This window comes from Podarcis vaucheri (assembly GCF_965113315.1).
Source record: "Podarcis vaucheri genome assembly, chromosome: 11".
Classification (NCBI taxonomy): domain Eukaryota; kingdom Metazoa; phylum Chordata; class Lepidosauria; order Squamata; family Lacertidae; genus Podarcis; species Podarcis vaucheri.
Window position 1 is genome coordinate 57,609,850 of NC_138749.1, and position 23,309 is coordinate 57,633,158.

Below are 23,309 nucleotides of genomic sequence, written 5' to 3' on the forward strand. Positions count from 1 at the left end.
GGCGGAACTGCTCAGAGGCACGGCTACCACGGACGAGTTCCAGGTGCGGGACGGCTTGCTCCTACGCAAAGGGGCTGTCTATGTACCAGGAGACGACCTTCGCGCCAAGGTACTGCAACAGTTGCACGACGCACCCACGGCCGGTCACTTTGGCACAGAGAAAACGATGGAATTAGTCGCGAGAGACTTCTGGTGGCCCAGGCTGAGAGGAGAGGTCGCGGACTACGTCGCGAGGTGCGACACCTGCCAGAGGGCCAAGCCGGTACACAGACCACCGGCGGGACTGTTAGAACCGCTGCAAACACCGTTTGAACCGTGGGAGAGGGTGGCCCTGGACTTTGTGACGGATTTACCCAGCTCGAGAGGCAAGACAGCTGTGCTAGTGGTGGTGGACTTGTTCACCAAGATGGCACATTTCATTCCGTGTGCGAAGGTGGCCACAGCGGAACAAACCGCCAAACTGTTCATAGATCACGTGTTCAAAGTGCATGGCCTGCCACGGTCTATCCTGTCCGACCGCGGACGCCAGTTCATCTCGTCTTTCTGGCAGAAGCTGATGGGTTTTCTAAATGTCAAGGTCAATCTGGCATCAGCAAGACACCCGCAGACCAACGGGCAAGCAGAGAGGGTCAATGCCATCATGCAGCAGTACCTGAGATGCTATGCCAATCAACAGCCTGCGACGTGGGTGGATTACCTGCCGCTAGCCGAGTTCGCTTACAACAACACGAAGCACGTGTCCACAGGAGTGACGCCGTTCTTTGCCAACAATGGGAGGAATCCCAGAACCTTCCCGGGACTGGAGAGAGTGGGGGAAGGAGAACCACAGACGGCGGACGCGTTCGCGTCAGAGCTGCAGGCGGTCCACGATCAACTCAGACGGCAGCTGGAGCTAGCTAAGCACGCCTACAAGGTGCAAGCTGACAAGCACAGGCGGGTGGGCGAAGTGATCCAAGTGGGAGACTGGGTCTGGTTGGCAGCCCACGCAGTGCCGACCAGGTCACTTGCCAAGAAGAAGTTGGGGCACAAGCAGATCGGTCCGTACCAAGTCGAAGCGCAGATCAACCCGGTAGCCTTCCGACTGGCGCTGCCGGCGGGTTCCAGAATGCATCCGGTGTTCCACAGGTCGGTGCTCACTCCCTACAAGGCACCTCACAGGTTCCAGGAGCCAGGGACGGCGCCAAGTCCGCTCCGGGAACGGACGGAGACGCGGGAGGTGAAGCACCAGGACCACATCAACGAGGTCACGGAGATTTTGGACTCCAGATGGGGGGAAGAGGGAGTCGAATACCTCTTAGCCAGAGAGGGCACCCGGGCCAGCGCCAATAGCTGGGTACCAGACTACGCTTTGGAGGAACCCCTGCTCAAGGACGAGTTTCATGCCCTCTTCCCACACAAACCCATGCCAGCGAGCTTCTTCGACGACTGGTTGTTCACACCCACACTTTCTTCCAGCACGTTCCATGGATTCGACTCAGAAGGGGAACCCGCACGGAGCACCCGTTCCCCAGAAGGTTCACCGGCAGGTTCGGCATCAGGCAACTCGTATTGGTGGGACGATCGACCAGAGGAGCAATGGCGCAGGAAGTGGCTGGAGATGCCAGGTCGAGCGACCGACGCAGAGACTGACATGGACGTGTTCGGGGAGGACCTCGGGTTCGAGCACGGCGGTACAGAGATGGAAGAGCAACAAGTCAACGTCGACGACCGCGAGGGGGAAGACTCGGAGGTCTTCAGTTGGCGGCCACCCACGGGGAGCGACCTGTATCCAGCATTCCCTCCCATGATGATGGAGCGCCCAGCACCCACACCTGACAGCGGGGAGGGGGGAAGGGGGGGCTTCGAGGGGGGGATGGATGTCAGGGGTTCAGAAGCAGAGACGCAGAGAAGGGTGGAAACAGAGAGCGAGGGGGAGGAAGCCGAAGGGAGAATGAGTGATGATGACGACCCGAGATCTCCAAGCCTAAGCAGTGAGTCAGAGGACTCCCAAAAGGGAGCCCCAGTGAGCAGAGCAAGGGGGGGATCCGGGGGGACACCCCAGGAGGAAGGGAACAGAGGAGATTCAGAGAGCAGCAGCTGGAAGTCGGGACCCACGCTCATAACTGAGGGCGGCAGCAGCTGGAAGTCGGGACCCACGCTCAAGACTGAGAGCAGCAGGGAGGAAGGTAGCCAGGCATCGGGTTCCGGAGGCTGTCAGCAGGAGGGAGGGCACGAGTCAGGGGTGGTCACGCCCTCCTCAGAGAGCGAGGCAACGGTTAAGAGGAAATTAGAGAGTTGGGCGCGCGCGCCAAGTTCAAATGCAGCGGAAGCTGGAGCAGTAAGCAGCCCGGAGAGTGAGCCAGGTCCTAAAGCCCGCCGCAAGGAGGCAGAAGGATCAGGGGGGTCAGCGTCAGAGGAGAGTAGAAGGGAGGAGGCCCAGGGGGGCAGAAGGACCCAGAGACGTAGGGAGAGGCGAAGGAGGTGGAGCAAGGCTAGGGTATTAAGCTGGTGTGCAAGAGGCGGGGACTCAGACGGGTCTTCGCCGACCTAGAGCAGAAGGTGTAGAGCTGCACGCTGCAGTTCGGAAATGAAACCTGTAACTCAATAAAGACTCTTTTAAAGTGGACGCTGTGTGGCGTGGTCCTATGTGAGCTGGGACCTGGTAGCAGCTATGACACTTATGTATGTGTTTAGCTTTATAGAGCAAAATAAGTAAGTTACGTGGTCTGCTGAGACCTCAAACAATAGTCAAGAGGTCTTGGGAGGAGGAGACACCTTTGAGAACCATTGACCTAGCATATTGCCTCAATGCATTGCTGTCTTAGCAGTAGCCAAGGAAATTCTTAAAGAGCACAAAAATGACTCTCTTTCTCCCCCTCCCCCCCCCAAATGCAGAGCAGTCCACAGGGAGAAAAGTGAAAATTATACAAGCTGACTTTACCAAAAGGAACGTGTACAATGACATTGAAGATGGTCTTCAAGGATTAGAAATTGGAATTTTGGGTAAAGTTTCCAATAGCGCTTTTCAAGAGTTCCTTTTGGGTTGCAGTGAGGCAGTGTGGTGTAGTGGTTAGATCAGGCGTAGGCAAACTCCGGCCCTCCAAATGTTTGAGACTACAATTCCCATCATCCTTAGCTAACAGGACCAGTGGTCAGGGATGATGGGAGTTGTAGTCCCAAACATCTGGAGAGACTATGCCTATGCCTGGGTTAGATTGTCGGACGAGGACCTGGGAGACCAGGGTTCCTAATCCCCACTCAGCCATCTTGAAGCTCACTGGGTGACCTTGGGTCAGTCACTGCCTCTCAGCCTAACCTTCCTCTCAGGGTTATTGTGAGGATAAAATGGAAAGGGAGGGAACACCAGGAACACATTGAGCTCCTTTGGAAGGGGAGGAAGGTGGGATAAAGGCAACAAATAAGTAAATAAAACAAACAAACTCTTCTCTCATAGTTATTGAAATTATATAGTGTCAAACTGGTCCTCATCAGACCTACAAGTGGCTGATCTGGGGTCAATTTTGTATTATGTTTAAAAGGCCTATTATCTTCTGAATGAGTTCAACAGATGCTATGCCTTCACAGTAGCTCAGTTTAAGGCAACTTTTACTAATGGTGCCTTCCAGATGTTTTGGACTACAACTCCTATCAGTCCCAGGTAGATATAGTCCAAAACACAGCGCCACCACTGAGCCTCTTGGGCTTACCGATTGGAAGGTCGGCGGTTCAAATCTGCACAGTGGGGTGAGCTCCCATTGCTCCGTCCCAGCTCCTGCCAACCTAGCAGTTCAAAAGCACAGCAACACAAGTGGCTAAATAGATACCGCTGTGGCGGGAAGGTAAACAACGCTTCCATGCATTCTGGCTTCCATCACGGTGTCCCATTGCACCAGAAGCAGTTTAGTCCTGCTGGCCACATGACCCAGAAAGCTGTCTGTGGACAAACACCTGCTCCCTCGGCCTGAAAAGAAGATGAGCGCTACAACCCCATAGTCGCCTTTGCCTAGACTTAACCGTCCAGGGGTCCTTTAGTCCAAAACATCTGGAAGGTACCAGGTTAAACCGGCAGCAACTGGTCTAAGTAGTTGCGCCAACTAGTTGTGTGACTCACTGTGTTTCTGTTTATTAGTTAACAACGTTGGAATGCTTTCTAGCCCCTCTCCAACACGTTTTCTTAATGGACCAGAGAATGACGGGGTAAGGATTATTCTATGTTTGTGCTCTTGAAAGCAACTGCTCAGAAGGCCCACACTTTCCTTTCATATGGAACGGAGAAATTAGTTTATTTATTTATTATTGTCTTTGTCCATGGAGTTTTCTTGGCAGGGATACTGGAGTGGCTTGCCGGTTCCTGCTCCAGGTGGATCACGTTTGGTCAAAACTCTCCACTATGACCTGTCCATTTTGGGTGGCCCTGCACGGCATAGCTCATAGTTTCTCTGAGTTATTTAAGCCCCTTTGCCACGGCAAGGCAGTGATCCATGAGGGTAGTGATGGTAGGCAAGGGTAGTGATGTATGGAAGTGAGAGCTGGACCATAAAGAAGGCTGAACGCTGAAGAATTGATGCTTTTGAATTATGGTGCTGGAGGAGACTCTGGAGAGTCCCATGGACTGCAAGAAGATCAAACCTCTCCATTCTTAAGGAAATCAGCACTGAGTGCTCACTGGAAGGACAGATCCTGAAGCTGAGGCTCCAATACTTTGGCCACCTCATGAGAAGAGAAGACTCCCTGGAAAAGACCCTGATGTTGGGAAAGATGGAGGGCACAAGGAGAAGGGGATGACAGAGGACGAGATGGTTGGACAGTGTTCTCGAAGCTACCAGCATGAGTTTGACCAAACTGCGGGAGGCAGTGGAAGACAGGAGTGCCTGGCGTGCTCTGGTCCATGGGGTCACGAAGAGTCAGACATGACTAAACGACTAAACAACAACAACATTTATTGTTCATTGAATTAATTTCGATCAAGTTACATTTGATCTGAACAGAGCAAGTGTAGCCAGTATCGCAAGTTCCTCCAGGTGTTCTTAGATGCAAATTTCCATCAGCCCCATCCTGAATGGCCAATGAACAGGGATGATGGGAATTGTGGTCCAGCAACATTTGAAGGGCACCACATGGACTCCCTCCTAGAATAAGACATTTCCACAGAGTTATTGGACCAGCTATTTTTAGCCAAAGTCCTTAAACCTTCCTTTATTTCCCTGAAGACCATAGTGCAGAAATGATAAAGTCTCTGCAGAATCCATAGGAAAAAAAACCTGCAAGCATAAGGGAAGGGAATGGGGAAATGCAGTAGAATTAATCTATAATGCCCAACTTTGTGATGGCCTGAACATAACAGAGAAAGCAAAATTGAGGCTGCCATCCTATGCACACCTACGGGGAGTAAGTCTCAATGAAAACTATGGGACTTGCTTCTGAACAAACATGAATAGGGCTATATTATAAATCTCACTGGTCCCAGCGAGTAGCTGTTTTGATCTAGCAGACAGTGTCCTGCCTTATATTTACCAGCCAGATTTATATCTTTTCTGCTTAGATTAAAGTACCTTTAGCGAGGGGAGGGTGCGGTGGCCATGCAGTTTTGCACGCAGTAAAGCACGGAGTGTTGAGCTGCCTCCTGTTTCAGCCGTGCCTGTGCGACCTGATTATTCCTTCATTTTAAACCAGATGCGTACTGGTCAACGCTCAAAGTGGGACACATGGCCACCCTAATCAGGGGCGGACGAAGGGGGTGCAGTAGGGGGTGCAGTAGGGGCGGGCCACCCCGGGTGTCACCGCTGAGGGGGGTGACAAAATGACGGGTGGCACTCACCGCGGGGCCTGCAGCACGCCTGAGCCACGCAGCTCTCCTGGGAGTGATGTGGTGGCTTGGGCGCTGCCCAAACGGTCCACTCGCCGCCTCCCCCTCAGCTGTAGGGCGGCTGAGTGGGAGAAGGCAGACAGACTCTGGAGGCCCCACGGGACGTCCTGCCCCGGCTCACCCCACCCCACAGGTGGCTGCCCCTGCGCAGGGCATGCATGCCGCCGTCCCAGGCACCCAATTTAAAGAGTTTGGATTTGATATCCCACTTTATCACTACCCTAAGGAGTCTCAAAGCAGCTAACAATCTCCTTTCCCTTCCTCCCCCACAACAAACACTCTGTGAGGTGAGTGGGGCTGAGAGACTTCAGAGAAGTGTGACTGGCCCAAGGTCACCCAGCAGCTGCATGTGGAGGAGCGGGGAATCGAACCCGGTTTACCAGATTATGAATCTACCGCTCTTAACCACTACACCACAATTGGCTTGCTCCGCCGCTGACCCTAATCACTGGGGAATAAATCAAGTGCATCTTCACTGTGCATCTAACAACAACAACAACAACAACAACAACAACAACAACAACAACAATTTATTATTTATACCTTGCCCATCTGGCTGGGTTTCCCCAGCCACTCTGGGCAGCCGATGTTGCACTGTGCAACAATCATCCCGTTCTTAGAATCATAGAATCATAGAATCATAGAGTTGGAAGAGACCACAAGGGCCATCGAGTCCAACCCCCTGCCAACTACATTGATACTACATAGCTCAAAAGATGGGTCTGCAGATGGAAAAATGGCCCACAACATCTTGATATCCAAGGTAGAAAATACACACACCCCACGCACAGAGAGAGTAGTGGGTTGTTTTTTTATATATATATAAATAAGCTATATCTGACACTTTGTGGCCCATTTAATGGTCTCCCAAAGCCTGTTATTTGGGGCAGGGCACCTCATCCCTATTGGTGGGGTGGCCCCATGCAAACAAATTCATTATTTTCCTACCACATTATATTAAAAGGCATGTTTGGGCACAGACAACCTTTATTCATCCTTAAATGTTTCCTTTTTTTCCTGTGGCCCTCCAGATGTTGTTGAACTTCAACCCCTGTCCTGCCCCAGCCAGATGGCCAATGGTAGGAGAATACGGGAGATGGAATTCAACAACGCTTGCAGCGCCAAATGCTCTCCATTCCCGTTTAAGACATTATGTGCAATTGAACTTTCTGGAACTCTTTCTCTCCACCAGATCAGTCAGCCTCTCATGTAATCCACTTTTTATTCCCTATAGGACCTCATCAACTGCAACATCTTCTCTGTCACCAAGGTATGTACCACACAATAGCTATGCATGTGTGGAAAATAAAGATTTTTTTTGGGGGGATGGGTGGGAGATTTCACAGACATCTCGGCTGTGGTCAAAGATGTTTTCCTCACACAATGTGGATAGCTGGTGATAGCTATGTTTCTCATTCACTGAGAAGATCCTGGAGGAGTTTTTGAGGACCAAACTGAATTGTGGTTGCTGTGGGCTGCTTCACACTTTATGGAGACATGTTGCAGGTTGTGTGCTTGCCAGAACAAAAGTGCAACATTTGAACGGAATGCTTGTCATTCTTAGAAAACCTTGTCTGAGCCAAGAAGAGGAAGGAACATTCCGTTCAGTTCACAGTTTAATGCGAACCTACCTGATTTCCACTTCCCAAAATGATACACGAACCGAAATGCAGCTATGCTTTGAAAATGGCACTTCTCCAAATTTTGCGATGCGGTTCTCCTACCCAAAAATGTGCTAAAAATGGTGAAAGAAGACTGGAAGAAATTTAAAGACTATTTACAGAAATATTGTAAAATTAATGAATGTTAGAAGGATGTTGGATAGAAACTAAGGGGTTTCCAGCTGTAATGCTTTAGGAGATACAAAAAAAAGGTTTACAAATGGGTAAAAGCTTAATGGTAAGGATTTGCTGAACTAACAAATTGAAGTGGAATACAAAGAAGGGAGGTATGAGGAGGTCTGGGGAAATAATAGTAAGGAAGATATGTTATGAAAAATTATTTGTTTTTTAACTGTTTTTATGTTGTATTTTGTTTCTTTTTATTTTTCATTTTCATTGTTACATTTTAAAAAGAACTTTAATAAATATCTTTTCAAAAACAAAACAAAACAAAAATGTGCTAAAAATGTGTTTAACATAGGAAATATTAATAAAAAGGCACAGATTAGCAAATATAACACACACACACACACACACACACACACACACACACATATATATATATATATGGAAAATTGCTTACAAATTACAACCTGTCCCCAAATATATTCATTTTTGTACGCAGTTTTTTGGTTGGGGACCTGGATCACAAAATTCAGAGAAGCCTGGATTATTCCAAAGGATAGCTGTGTTTTGGCTAAAGTATTGTTTTAGGAAGTGCAAATTAGGTGGATTTGCATGAAATGTTGAGCTGTGGAGTTTGGTATATAGCACATTCCAGATGGTCTACTCTGTGTTAATGCTCTGGCTCATATAAATTATTATATTTTGTTGCAAGCAACCCAGGGTGGTTGGGGAAACCCAGCCAGATGGGTGGGGTATAAATAAATTGTTGTCGTTATTCATGTATATATATATTTTTAGATGACACGGATGATTTTGAAACAGATGGTGTCAAGGTAAACCTCTTTCTTATGTTCAAGATTTAAACAAACAAACAAACAAACAAACAAACAAACAAACAGAAAAAAACAAGAAGAAGCTTTCGAACTGGAATTTACTTTGGTTTAACTTCCAGAATCCAGTTGTGTTACTTGGTGCAACCAGGGGCATGCCTCCCTGGAGAACATCATGATCACTGTGGACACACATTGGCTACCTCGGCCTGAAAGCGAGATGAGCACCACAACCCCATTGTTGCCTTTGACTGGACTTAACCGTTCAGTGGTCCTTTACCTTTACCTTTTTATTGGAAGCCCTTGGTATGTTTAACATTAGGTTACAAAACGAGTGTTTACATTGCAAGTTTAATGTCATGTTGTTTTTCAGACAAAAGGGACTGATTCTGAACGTCTCTTCTGCCGTAGCCACCTTTGTCTGTCCATTATATGCAGTCTATTCTGCCTCTAAGGTAAGAATTCTGTGCTTGTTTTAGACATTTTCTGCGTCGTTCTAGGATTTATGGGACCAGAAGGAAATTGAAATTACAGCAGCAGCCTGCTGTCCTTATCTCCAGTGGAAGTAGGATCTACTGGAAGCAAAGGCAAGGTAGCAACTCATGAGTAAAGCCTATGATTTGCAGGCAGATTTCCCTGGCGTGATTTTCAGCATCTTCACATGGGCCTTGGAATGTCCCCTGAGAAGTGCAGTTCTGTGAAAGGGAGGAGACGCACCTCAAACCGAATTCTCCACACTCTAACACACGTATATTTATGTAAATATGTGGGGGGGGGGTTACCTGTCTGCCTTTCCATCCCATTAATGGGTCACCTGAGGCAGCTCAGAGCAACAGGATGTAGAGACAGTACAAGCAGCACATTAGAAGAAGCTAAGATAGGAATAAACACCCAAACACTGCTCATATACTGTGGGCATCCTGTAATAAAACTGTTTTGCTAAGTGTCTAAAGACCATCAGGTAGGGGATCTGCTAGATCTCTGAGGGGAAAGTGAGTTCCACAGTCTGGGTGCCACAAGGAGAAAAGATTCTCTTCTGCATGCTCCTCAACCTACAGAGGAAACAAAACGTATTATTACAAAAGCCCACTGCCAAGCAGTGTCCAGAGCACATGGGATCACAGGCATCCACACAGGATCTGTGTCCCTTTGGAGAATAGAAGACACAGTGGAGACTCTTGCACTTTAAGAAATAAGGTTTATTCGCCTATTTACACCCTCAGTCTGCATGGAGGGGTTCCAGATCTTACAGCATGGCCCAAAGCATCGCAGGCAGTCTGTCCTTCTCCCTCGCCAAGATGGATTTCACCCTTTCTTCCCCTTTCGGGGGATCCAAGATGGCGTCGTTAGCGGTAGCTCAATTTTGTGCTCCGCGTTGATATATAGATTTATTAGTACTCTTCAGCTCTTTTAAAGTTTTTTTTTTCTTCTTCTCCTCTCTTTTAACCGAGCTTAGCAGTTTTAAATTATCACTCTTTTCTATTAACTGCCAAAGGCCTATTTTTATCCGAAGGAGGCTCAGCAAGCCGCCCTATCTTCACGAAGCTGGTAATTAGCAGACGGGGGAGGCCAACTACTCCTTCGGAAGGACGCCGAGCTTTTTATCTATAAAAAAAAAAGGGGAAGGAATTGAAGCTGCTATAACCCCAAGAAACACAAGGCAAGTTCAACCCGATAATTATTACAAGGGACTTTTGTTTTCTTTTTTCTGCTTCGTTATACTGCCTAGCTACCTTATTGGTTACGTCGTGAGGATGTTGAATGAGGGAGAAAGACCTAGCTGAACTTTAAACGAAACAAGGCACAATATAGAAGCTTAAGACCAGTAATATTTTCTAACATTTCAAATGATTGATACCTCACAAGTCCCGATGTAAATAGCTGGAGAACTAAACAGGTTGGAGAGGTTGGAGAGGTTCAGGAGGCAACTTCCATAAACTTCCATAAATCGTACCTCTGCTACTGTTTACTCCAGCTTAGAACAAAAGATAAGCCGCCGGTAAGCAAGCACCCCCTACTATACATCCATATATACCCATATACCCACTATGGTCCTCACCAGGAAAAATTACAAGGACCAAGGAATTCTGCCTAATTCACCACAGAGGCCGATGGAACGACGAAGGAGACAAAGTAAAATTACCAGCTACTTTCCCCAAAAAGACTCGAGCAAGAGAACTCAGAATGAGAGTATCCTAGATGTAGCTATGCCTTTGCCACTTACAGTGTTGGATTGGTCTACACAGTTAAAGGACTTGCAAACAAACAACAAGTGGACAAACCATCCAACAAATCTAGCTCAAGAACTTGCCATAGCAGAGAATGCTACAAAGGCTAACACAGCCAACACATCCGATGCCAATCCTCATTTGTCACCGCTGGAACTTGAAGGTAATCTTTCATCCCACTGGGTGAAAGCCAATGACTGTGGAACAGAAATGTGGGGTGATCATCTTCAGGAGCAGATATACCAGATCTCTAAGGATCTCCTTAACGTTAAAAAATTTCTAGCGATAACAAACGGGCTGCTCCTGACCCTAGTGGATAACTTCAAACAACATGTGAGCGCTTCAGACCAGAATACAAATCCCCTAGCCAGCCCGGATCCACCACTCCCCAGTAAACCCCGGAGGAAAAAAGCTGAGCCTAAGAGGAAGAAAAGCAAAAACATGAAAAACCTAAGGCGGCTTAAGACAACTCACCGTACCTGTAAAAAATATTGGCAGAAGCTCTTTAACCTTCTTCCATCCCTTTCTACAAGTGGAAAAAACAAAACCAAGTCGAATGCCATCAAAGAGACACGTAAAGTAGATACACCCATAAAAGAATCTAAATCAAGTTCTGAAGAATCAACACCGAGCTGGGACAAAGGAACTGATCCATCTGCAGTCATATCGCCCCAGAGTCCTCTCATGGCCAGCACAGAATCAGTAGACAGAGGTGAGCAGGCGACCCAAACTATCGAGGGGAACCACTCCTCTCAAGTTCGACAGATGTTGTGTCCCAAAAGAGAATGGAGTTTAGTCCTAATCCCACAAAAGCTTGTCTTTGCTAATTACCCTAAACCGCCTAGATTTTACGCAGGGTTGGACCGTACAGACGACTTTTTGTCTATTATAAGTGGCATTTTACCGGGGGTAGTAAAAGCAACTGACATAGCCGCTATAGAGTATCTACATCAAGATGATTGCTCGGTACGAGCACTGATTACTTTTTTAGATCATAATCTGGCCAGTTTCATTTTTAGAGCTAAAAACCTATTCAAAAAAGAAAGAATAGTTCTGTTAAGAATATTTGAAAATAGAGCACCTGCAACCCCTCTGATAGGGCCCAAGAGCATAGGAGTGGAAGTTCACAAAAGGGAAAAAAACCAACCACCAAAACCATCGAAATAGAAAGCATAAGTTCCAGCAGGATCATCCCCACCAAACAGCACCAAATGAAAAAAAGGAAGCCTCACACCCAACTGGCGTCGAGCCTCCCATGTGGGACAGTGAGGACTCCGTTTGGGAGGAAGAACTCTCGCTGATAAAGCGATTCTGGTCACTGCATTCTCCAGCTCAAACTGAGATCCTGAAAAGATTTGATTTACTTCGAAGCAGACTAGAAAAAAAGGATGATCAAGGTGAGACAATGAAGGACCCTTATGTGCAGCCTATATCTCCCAAATGTCTGGTGGATAAGAAGACAGTGGGAGGCACCTTTAAATGTGTGGACGTGGAATTACAATCAGAGCCCCCTGTGATGTACAATAAAGTAAGACCAAAGCAAGGTGTGAAACCTCAAAGCTCCTGGCACAGCTATCTTAAATTGTCTCCGAATGAATTAGCTTCCCCCCCAACTCCAAAATCTAGCCCCAAATCACCAAGAAAAGAGGATCACTACACTCTCTCCAAGCAGCCAGCCTCGAAAAGAACCAACGGGTGTGTTTTTTTAGACACCAAAGAATTGCTGGACATGGTGGTGACATAGATCCAGCCCCCCGAAGGGCCCGGGGCCTAAAAGTGCTGTCCTGGAATATCGCGGGCTGGCACGCCAAGAAAAATAATCAACAATTTTTGTGTTACCTTAAGCAATTTGACATCATCTTCTTTCAGGAGACATGGCAGAATGACCCTATATTTCTTAATGGGTATAACTGCCACTACCTGCCTGCCTCTCCATCTCAAAGGGGCGGCAGATCTAGTGGTGGCCTAGCTTGCTTCATTTCCACGGAGCTAGCGCACTCCCTAACAGCCCTACCCAGCTGCAACTCTTTAGCAACAGCCGCCCTACTTAGCTTCAAGAGAACTATTCTCTTGCTGGTCAATGTCTATATCCCCCCAGGCCAAAAAAAACCCGTTGTTAAGGCTACATGGGCTGAGCTAGAGGCGTTTTTAGAGCCACTCGAATCTACTTACCCGTCTGCCCTGACCATTGTGTGTGGAGCTTTCAACGCTCGTATAGGAACAGATGACAACAGTCTACACACTCATTTCAACCAATTTTTGGACCCTGAAGAACAGACGGATATTGGCGCGACACGTCTGTCCAAAGATAGTAGAAGTAATTTCCCAGGTCTCTGCTTAGTGCAGGCTGCTAGACGGAGGGAACTGCTGATATTAAACGGCAATATAGAGGGGGACCGCCCCGGGGAATATACCCATTTCTCCAAGGCTGGGGGAAGTGTTATAGACTATATCTTAATCTCAAGATTTGCTCACAGCTTTATAAGGAAGTTTCAAGTGGGCCATAATACTCTGAGTGATCACCTACCTCTAATTTTAGAGCTTGCAGGCGGGCCTTTTGACTATTCTATTGCCGAGCCACAATATATACCTTCTGTAAATTTGGATATACCAGCCCCCAAAAGACTCAAATGGTCCCCAATATTGAATGAAAACCTAACCCTCCTTCTTCAGTCAGTGGAGTTAAAGCTTATTCGCTCCGCTATTGTATCAGGAAATTCAGCAGCTGCGATTATGGAACGCTTTAAATTACTCTTGGAAAGATTGAAACCCCATTTAACAACAGTGATACATAGCTCCGCTACAAAGAGGGCAAAGGACGGAGCTAGCTGGTTTGACCTGGAGTGCAGGCAAACAAGGAGACAAATGAGAACAGCCTACCGGAGATACAGGAAATCAGGGACTGCTCTCCTACTTAATGCTTATATTTATCTGAGACGGTCGTATAAACAATTATTAAGGAGAAAGAAACTGGAAGCTGAAAGAGCCGCATGGCACAGGTTGGTTAAGGCATCGCACGAGAAAGATACTACTTGCTTTTGGCGAACCATATCTGGTCTACTGGACCAGGAGCGCACTAATTCCATCTGTACAGTGGAACCAATGGAGTGGTTGCGCCATTTTCAATCTTTGTTCTATGACCAGGAAGCCCAACATTTTTAGAGCCACTCGAATCTACTTACCCGTCTGCCCTGACCATTGTGTGTGGAGCTTTCAACGCTCGTATAGGAACAGATGACAACAGTCTACACACTCATTTCAACCAATTTTTGGACCCTGAAGAACAGACGGATATTGGCGCGACACGTCTGTCCAAAGATAGTAGAAGTAATTTCCCAGGTCTCTGCTTAGTGCAGGCTGCTAGACGGAGGGAACTGCTGATATTAAACGGCAATATAGAGGGGGACCGCCCCGGGGAATATACCCATTTCTCCAAGGCTGGGGGAAGTGTTATAGACTATATCTTAATCTCAAGATTTGCTCACAGCTTTATAAGGAAGTTTCAAGTGGGCCATAATACTCTGAGTGATCACCTACCTCTAATTTTAGAGCTTGCAGGCGGGCCTTTTGACTATTCTATTGCCGAGCCACAATATATACCTTCTGTAAATTTGGATATACCAGCCCCCAAAAGACTCAAATGGTCCCCAATATTGAATGAAAACCTAACCCTCCTTCTTCAGTCAGTGGAGTTAAAGCTTATTCGCTCCGCTATTGTATCAGGAAATTCAGCAGCTGCGATTATGGAACGCTTTAAATTACTCTTGGAAAGATTGAAACCCCATTTAACAACAGTGATACATAGCTCCGCTACAAAGAGGGCAAAGGACGGAGCTAGCTGGTTTGACCTGGAGTGCAGGCAAACAAGGAGACAAATGAGAACAGCCTACCGGAGATACAGGAAATCAGGGACTGCTCTCCTACTTAATGCTTATATTTATCTGAGACGGTCGTATAAACAATTATTAAGGAGAAAGAAACTGGAAGCTGAAAGAGCCGCATGGCACAGGTTGGTTAAGGCATCGCACGAGAAAGATACTACTTGCTTTTGGCGAACCATATCTGGTCTACTGGACCAGGAGCGCACTAATTCCATCTGTACAGTGGAACCAATGGAGTGGTTGCGCCATTTTCAATCTTTGTTCTATGACCAGGAAGCCCAACATTACAAACTATGCATTCAACTGGAGGACCTACCTCATTGGCCAGCAGTAACTCCGAAGGAAGTTGAGAACTTAATCGTACAATTAAAGAACAACAAGGCCCCAGGGAATGATTACATCCCTGCCGAACTTCTGAAGTCCAACATTGGCTGGTGGGCCCCCCTGCTGGCGTCTTTATTTTCTTGGATCGACTCAACGGGTTTACTCCCAGATGGTTGGACTGAGGCAATAATTATCCCAATCTACAAAAAAGGACCCATGACAGATCCGGCGAGTTATAGACCAATCAGCCTTCTGCCTATACTCAGCAAACTATATGCCAAACATCTTTATACCAAGCTAACTAGCTGGCTGGAAACTGAAGCTATTCTAGCGGAAGAGCAAGCGGGTTTCAGGCAAGGCAGATCCACCATAGACCATTGCTTCACCCTAGCCTATTTAATTGACAAATATGCCAAAAAATCCCGTGGGGTGTTATATGCAGCCTTTATTGATCTAAAGGCTGCTTTCGATTCAATTCCACGTGTAAGACTCTGGGACAAATTGAGCACCTCTAGCATAGACAAAAGACTATTATTTCTGATCAGCTGTTTATACAAAGACACGGTGCTGCATGTAAGAACTTCGTTAAATGGCCATCTTATAGGACCAGTTCCTGTCAGTAAGGGGGTCAAGCAAGGCTGTATCCTGGCTCCAGTTCTATTCAACATCTACATCAATGATATGGTTAACTGTTTGTCATCTCCGGACTTCCACGCCCCCAAACTGGCTGACAAAGCAATATCAGTGCTTTTGTACGCTGACGATGCGATACTCCTATCCCGAACAAGAATAGGTTTAAATAGGCTCATAGATGAATTCTCAGCATACTGTAGAAGAGAGCAACTTGCAATAAACTATCAGAAAACCAAAATCATGGTTTTTGCAAGGAAACACAGACAGTACAGCTGGAGGATGGATAACCAGACAATTGAACAAGTCAAAGCCTTCAAATATCTGGGTATCGTTTTCCAGTCGACCGGGTCCTGGGATGTCCACCAAAAATGTGCCAAAGAAAAAGCTGCTCAAAGCATCAAGATGCTGTCCCGCTTCTTCTATACGAAGGGGGGCAGATACATCCCAGCAGCCCTTGAAGTTTATCAAGCAAAACCACTGGCGCAGTTACTGTACGGGGCGCAAATCTGGACGGGGACCCATTGCTCCAGTCTTGAAACTGTCCAGTCCAAATTTCTAAGGCAAATACTCGGTGTCCCCCCCTGTGTTCCAAACGCAGCATTGCGACTCGAGGCCTGCCTTCCATCTGTGGAAACTCGGACCTGGCAGAGAACATTTAATTATTGGCTTCGTCTTAATCTGAATCCTCCTGGTCTACTGCCGTTAGTAATGCAAGACCCTCACGAAAGCAAGTGGTTTAAAACTGTGCATAAAAAACTCCTTACATGCGGTCTGCACTCACAGTCCCTACTATCAATGGGCCTCATCAAAGCAAAGAGTCTAATAGGCCAGCGCCTGAAAGACATCGAACGACAAAACAACCTGACTATCTTAAAGAAACTGTGCCCATGGTATACCTACTTTCCCCCTTCTCATTTTGACTCTCCAGCCTCATATTTGTCTAAACTAACCATCCCAAAATACAGACGTGCCTTTACATTGGCTAGATGGGATGTTCTTCCCTCTGCTGTACTCGAAGGTCGTTACCAAAAGACCCCATTTGAAAAACGACTCTGCCCATGTGGAGATGGTAACACGGAAACAGTGTCCCACGTCCTTTTTTCTTGCCCTCTTTACAAAGACCTAAGGAATGAGATTATTACTCCACTCATTCTCTCCAACCCCGGCCGTTCAACAGACATTACACTGCATTTTCTATTATCTGATACGAACAGTCAGATAACAGAGAAGGTCGCGAGGTACATCGAGAGAGCTGTGAAATTGAGGGCCACCATCTGAGTGACAGACCTGTTCACCCGACGGACCTCCTTTTGTCTGTTCTTTTCTTCCTTTTATCCCTATTCTCACTTTTAACTTTTGTACAGCTGTGGCCTGTTGGCTTTGCTAATAAAGTTTTGATTTGATTTGATTCTTCCCCTTTCTTCAAAAAAATATTTTTATTCATTTTTAGTTTTAACAGTTAGCATCACAAATAAGTCATAATCATGTACATGTATTATTCTCCAAATTCTTCGACTCCCCTCCACCCCTCCATAGTTTCCCTGATTATTCTTTTCCAACTGCATCTTATAATGTTCTCCATACTTCCTTAAAACTCAGTTCTCACCATAGGTCTCGTTACATTGCAGGTGTGTTTTTTAGAATCCGGCCAATGTTTAAAGTGTTCCTTTAAGTAACTTATAAATTTCCCCCATTCTTTATTAAATTTATTATCTTTTTCATCTCTGATCTTTCTGGTCATTTTTGCCATTTTGGCATAGCCCATCATCTTTGCCAACCATTCTTCTCTTCCATCTTTGGGCTAGCAACATCCGCACAGCTGTCGTAGGGTACATAAACAGTTTTTTTCTGCTCTTTTGGTATTTCTGGACCTAAAATTCCTAATAAGAAAGCTTCTGGTTTGTTTCTTCCCCTTTCTTCTTCCCAGAAGCCCTTTGCCTCCTTCAGAGTAGATACTCCAGTCTGTGGTCATGACCCACAGTGGCTCTCTTAACGGCCCTAGTTTGGCCAGACTACCCAGAAATTCCTTTGAAGCTTATATTCTTCCTCCATATCACAAATCACCCCAAATCATAGCATTTAACACCATGTAGCCTTTGAAATTTGCATTGATCCGAATTTGGCAATGCAGCTCTCCATCTAACTAATGTTTACAGAAATGCACATATTAGGTAAAAGTGTGCATATAAAGGAATATATTCATTTAAAAACTACAAAATCGTGCTATATGAGGAAGCACGACTTGCAAAACCTGTGTTTATTAGGAGAAAGTCACACTAAAATGCTGATGAATTTTCATGAGGATTTTTTTAAAAAGAAAATTCACAAATTTGCTGTAGAAATGGTTCCAGCAAACTGGATTTAAGATTGGAAAAATTAGAAACTGGGATATCCAAAATTAACAAATCCTTCTATCTCTAGTGATAAGAAAGATAAATCAGAGTGTTTGGGGGGTGGGGATGGGATTCTTGATGTTTCGGCAATTAATTAAAGTGCAAAACACTAACATGTATTTAATTTTGTCTGTCTAGGCTTTTGTATGCATGTTTTCCAAAGTTCTTCAAGCAGAATATAAAGGAAAGGGAATTATCATACAGGTAATTTATATCTCTCTGCTTTTACAATAAATCTAAATCGTCTGCATAGATGAGATTGTCACGGCTAAAATGGTCGCTGTTTCTTTAATGCGAATAAAGCTGGGTCAGCATGACTCAGTGGCTTGCAGCAGGTTGTATATATAAGTGAGAAATGTTAGTTTGTGCTGTGGCTGGTGTTTGGGTTGGTTGGTGCTGGTGTGTATAGTTATTCAGTCGTGTTTTGCACAAGGACTTTTAAGAATAAAACTCTGCAAGGATAGTCTCATGGACTCTTTTTGTGCCGACAAGGAGACTGAGGAGACAAAGGGAGGTCAGAACCCTTTCCTTCTTTTTTTTGGTTTTTTACAAACACTGACAGGTTATGGGCCCAGTGTTTCTGAGCATGTGCAGAGTGCAAAACGACTAACAGCATTTCAGCAAGGAGCTGGTGAGTCCTGGTGGTGTACGGAGACAGTGGCTGTGTGTTGGAGCAGTTGGTGGCAAGCTGTAACTGTCTGCAGTGACGCTGGAGCGGCTAGGATCTGAGGATCAGGAAAGCACTCTGCGTCGGCTACTGGAACAGTTTGAACAGCTAGAGGGCCACAGTAGGCGACTCACAGAGCGGCTACACCAGTTGCAGAGCCAGGCGGGACCTGAGGGTCAACAGAGGCAGCAGCTAGAAGCCGGTGAGTGCCAGCCAGGACCATCCAGTTGGACTCTAAAGAGAGAGTCAGGAGAGATTGCTGGAGACCCCACAGAAGGGGCTCAGCAAGCACCAGCAGAGATGGCAGATTTCCAGTCTTCCCAAGTTGTAAATATTGGGGGAGGCATCCCTTTTGAACTTCTCTCAGAGAGCAACTGGCTGAGTTGGTCAATTAAAATGCAGCAGTTGTTAAGGAGAGATGGACTATGGGACTGTGTTGAAACTGAGGTTTTGAGACGGGACTCTGCTGAGAAAAAACGGCTAGATGAAAGGGCCCGTGCCCAAATTATGCTGTGTTTGAGCAACTCTCAGTTATTGCATGTAGCAAATGCCAGCACAGCGTTTGAGTGCTGGAATTTATTAAGGGCAATGCATGTCAGAGAAACTGCTGGAACTATCATTTCTCTGACCAGAAGGCTGTTCAGGACTGTTATGAAAGTAGGTGAGAGTTTGGCAACTCATCTTCAAACGCTGAAATCTCTGTTTCTTCAACTACAGCAGAGAGGTAAGCGTTATGATGAGACTGACCAAACCTACATTATCCTTTCAAGTTTGCCTGAAAGCTGGTTGCCTGTGATTAACAGCATGGAGAGTATGCGTCCCCGAGATCTGGCCCTTGAGTATGTGGTTGGAAGATTGACCGAAGAAGCAGAAAGAAGGTCAGATAGACAGGCTGAACTCCAAGAACGGAGGAGTTACAGCCGAGGGGGCCAGCAGCAGAATCTGCCAATGGAGCAACGCCAAGGTTTGGACTTGGCCATGGCGGTGAGGAGGTGCTATAGATGCAACCAACCCGGGCATCTCCAATGTCAATGCAGGGCAAGACTTCCAGGAGACGACGTGGAGCAGAGACAGCAATCGACACAGAAACGTAAGCAGAAGGGGTTCTCTTCAGAGAAGAAGAACACGCGTTCTGCTCAGTTTGTGTCTGCGTTTTCTCGAGAGGAGAGAAAGATACCTCGGGGAACATGGTTGCTGGACTCTGGGAGCAGCAGGATTATCTGCAACCGTCGGGAGGACTTTAAGACCCTGGAGAAGCCAGCTGATGGAAAAGACTCAATCTATCTTGCTGATGGTCGTAGAAGCAAAATTGATGGCCAGGGAACATGTTTCCTGCAGTGCTTGAACACTACTCTACCAGAGACTCTGTTTGTCAGCAGTTTGGACTATTGTTTACTGTTTGTAAGCTGTTTGATTAATGCAGGGTATAGCGTTAAGTTCACGCAGGATGGCTGTCTGATAAAGAATGGAACTCAGGTATGTGGCCATGCAAAGTTGGAAAATGGGTTATATGTAATGCAGGACAAGCCTGTTAAAGCAGCCCAGGTGGTTCAGGATAATTTGCCAGTTCATAAGGGGTGTGTACATCAACTGCACAGAAAACTGGGTCACGCCAATTTCCGTGTGCTTTCAGAAATGCAAAAGGTGTGCAAGAACCTAAAAGTAAATAGCTGTAACTGTTTCCTAGATTGCAATGTATGTAAAATGGCCAAATCTAAGAGGAAGCCTGTGGCTTCTAAAAGCGACAGAGTATCTAAAGAGGTTTTAGAACTTGTCCATTGTGATGTGATAGGCCCTTTTCCACAGAAGACTGAAGGGGGCGCCAGATATGTTTTTCTGGTAATAGATGACAAATCACGTTTTAGTTGGCTGTTTTTGTTAAAGCAGAAATCTGAGTGTTTCCCCACATTCAGAGAATGGGTTGCCCAAGCTGAAAAGCTCTTCGCTCGGCCTGTTGTGCAGCTGCAAACAGATAGGGGCGGAGAATTTCTGAACAAACAATTTGGGGCATGGTTGCGACGTAAGGGGATCACTCACCGTTTGACTAACCCTTATAGCCCTGCTGAAAATGGTCTGTGTGAAAGACGTGGGGCTGTGATACAGTCAGTAAAGGACTGCCTGCTAGTGGATGCAGGATTGGGCCACAACCATAGGCTGTGGGGCGAGGCTTTTCTGACCGCGAACTTTTTGATTAATAGAACCTGGTCTAGCTCTATAAAAGATATTCCATATCGTGTGTTGTTTGGGAAAGAACCAGAGTGGACAATGCTCCATAACTGGGGTTCTTGGGCACATGTAAACATTCCCAAAGCTCAGCGCCAGAAAGGGGGCGCTAGAGCGCAGAAACTGCGGTTTGTGGGATATCAGTCCTATGGCAAAGGGTGGCGTTTCAATTTACGCCCAGGACGCGTGGTTCTGTCACGAAGTGCAGACTTTGCTGACCAGGACAGATGGACTGCGATCCATGCCAACCCTGATTGCCTACTGCCCCTGCAAGTAAGAGAAGAGGCTTCTTCTCAGCCATTGGCAACACAGGAGCAGGATGAGGAGGAGGCACAGATTTCCCCAAAACATGTGGCAATAGATAATACTTCTCCAGAGGAAGAGGAAGAAGAGCCAGAGATAAGGGGGGAAAAAGAAGTAGTTGTGCCTAGGCGCTCCCAGCGTTCAAACAAGGGTGTACCTCCTCAGCGTTTGACCCTAGGAGGAGTGAGAGTATGCAGTGTGAGTTGTGTGGAACCACAGAGTTATAATGAAGTCTTAGACTTACCCCCTGGGGAACGTGCTTTGTGGGAACAAGCTATGAAAGAAGAAATGGACTCTTTTAAACGTAACAAAGTGTTTGAGGTCATAATGCCGCCACCTGGTGGCAGAGTGGTGTCATGCAAGTGGGTTTATAAAAGGAAAACCCTTGCATCTGGGGAACCACGTTTTCGAGCCAGATTAGTAGCCAGAGGGTTCACTCAAATTAAAGGGGAGAGTTATGATGAAGTGTTTTCTCCCACTGTAAAGAGTGAAACTTTTCGTTTAATGCTTTCCATTGCTGCTGTAAGACAACTAGCAGTGCACCATTTTGATGTTGATGCTGCATATCTGCATGCAAATTTAGACCATGAAGTGTTAATGAGGCAACCCCCTGGGTTTGAAGAGGAGAATGGTGCAGTCTGGCGTTTGAGAAAGGCTGTTTACGGTCTCAAGCAAAGTGGAAGGTGTTGGAACCAGTGTTTAAATGAAGCCCTTGTAAAACTTGGTTTTAAAAGGAGTGTGGCTGATCCATGCTTGTACACCAAGGGGACAGGCAACAAATATCTAATGCTCTTAGTCTTTGTTGATGATTTGCTTGTGGCAGGGAGTTCCACAGATGAGATCCAGAAGCTCACAAGTCAACTAGAAAAGAGGTTTAAGCTTAAAGCCTTAGGGCCTGTAAGCAATTACTTGGGAGTAGAAGTAAGGCAGGAAGCTGATGGAAGCTTCCTATTGAGTCAGAAAGAGAAAATTCTTCATTTGATAGAGCAGTTTGGCATGGAAAACTGCAAGCCAGTTCAAACTCCCATGACACCAGATTTCCCAAAGACACTGTGTGATGATGAATTTGATCAGCCTGAGTTGTATCACTCAAAAATAGGATCACTGTTGTATTTAAGCCAGTGGTCAAGGCCAGACATTGCATGTGCTACAAATGTTCTGAGCCAACGTGTATCTAAACCCAGTACTGCCGATTGGTGTGCTTTGAAAAGGCTTATCAGATATCTAAAGGGGACATTAAATGTATGTTTAAAGATATCTAGTACACAAGATGAAAAACTAGAAGTGTTTGTTGATGCGGACTGGGGAAGCTGTGTAGCTACTAGAAAATCTACAAGTGGAATGGTTATAATGTTTGCCAATTCCATAATTGGATGGAAGTCAAAGAAACAAGGATTTGTTGCGACCTCATCCTGTGAGGCAAAATATGGGATCCTGTCGCTAGCATGCAATGAAATCATATGGTTTATACAGATACTAAAAGATCTAGATTGTAAAGTAGATTTGCCTATCCAAGTGTATGAAGATAGCCAATCGTGCATTGCATTAGCGGGCTCGGAAATAATGAAATCCGCATCAAAAACATATTGCTATCCGTTATGCGAATGTGAGAGATTGTGTACAGAATGGGGTAATCAAACTGGAGTATTGTCAGTCACAAGATAATATTGCTGATTTGTTTACCAAGCCTTTGCCAGCAACATGCCATAATGAATTGATGACAAAACTGGGTTTATGTATATAATGTATGTATGTATTGTTTCTGTTGGGGTTTTTCGCATTTAAGAAACAGAAGGGGTGTCACGGCTAAAATGGTCGCTGTTTCTTTAATGCGAATAAAGCTGGGTCAGCATGACTCAGCGGCTTGCAGCAGGTTGTATATATAAGTGAGAAATGTTAGTTTGTGCTGTGGCTGGTGTTTGGGTTGGTTGGTGCTGGTGTGTATAGTTATTCAGTCGTGTTTTGCACAAGGACTTTTAAGAATAAAACTCTGCAAGGATAGTCTCGTGGACTCTTTTTGTGCCGACAAGGAGACTGAGGAGACAAAGGGAGGTCAGAACCCTTTCCTTCTTTTTTTTGGTTTTTTACAAACACTGACAGAGATACCGGGAGACCTTGGATGTTTTTGCCATTTTCTATTCTTTCTTCTTAATTATGTGAAACATGTCCATTTCTCTCCTTTAGTCCATCCTAGG

The 23,309-nt window shown here is 46.0% G+C and overlaps 2 protein-coding genes across 9 annotated transcripts in view; one reads left to right on the plus strand and one right to left on the minus strand.

Annotated features, from left to right (window-relative positions):
- The window catches only part of ERCC6L2 (ERCC excision repair 6 like 2), a 291,509-nt gene that overhangs the window by 100,193 nt on the left and 168,007 nt on the right, over positions 1–23,309 (minus strand). The window lies entirely within an intron of this gene.
- HSD17B3 (hydroxysteroid 17-beta dehydrogenase 3) overlaps positions 1–23,309 on the plus strand; it is a 42,288-nt gene that overhangs the window by 17,408 nt on the left and 1,571 nt on the right. For both annotated transcript variants that reach the window (XM_082241662.1, XM_082241661.1), the window contains exons 5-10: positions 2,875–2,982; positions 4,109–4,176; positions 7,080–7,115; positions 8,431–8,465; positions 8,836–8,917; positions 18,060–18,125. In XM_082241662.1, coding sequence (XP_082097788.1) covers positions 2,875–2,982; positions 4,109–4,176; positions 7,080–7,115; positions 8,431–8,465; positions 8,836–8,917; positions 18,060–18,125 — 395 coding nt within the window. The remainder of the gene's footprint in view (positions 1–2,874; positions 2,983–4,108; positions 4,177–7,079; positions 7,116–8,430; positions 8,466–8,835; positions 8,918–18,059; positions 18,126–23,309) is intronic.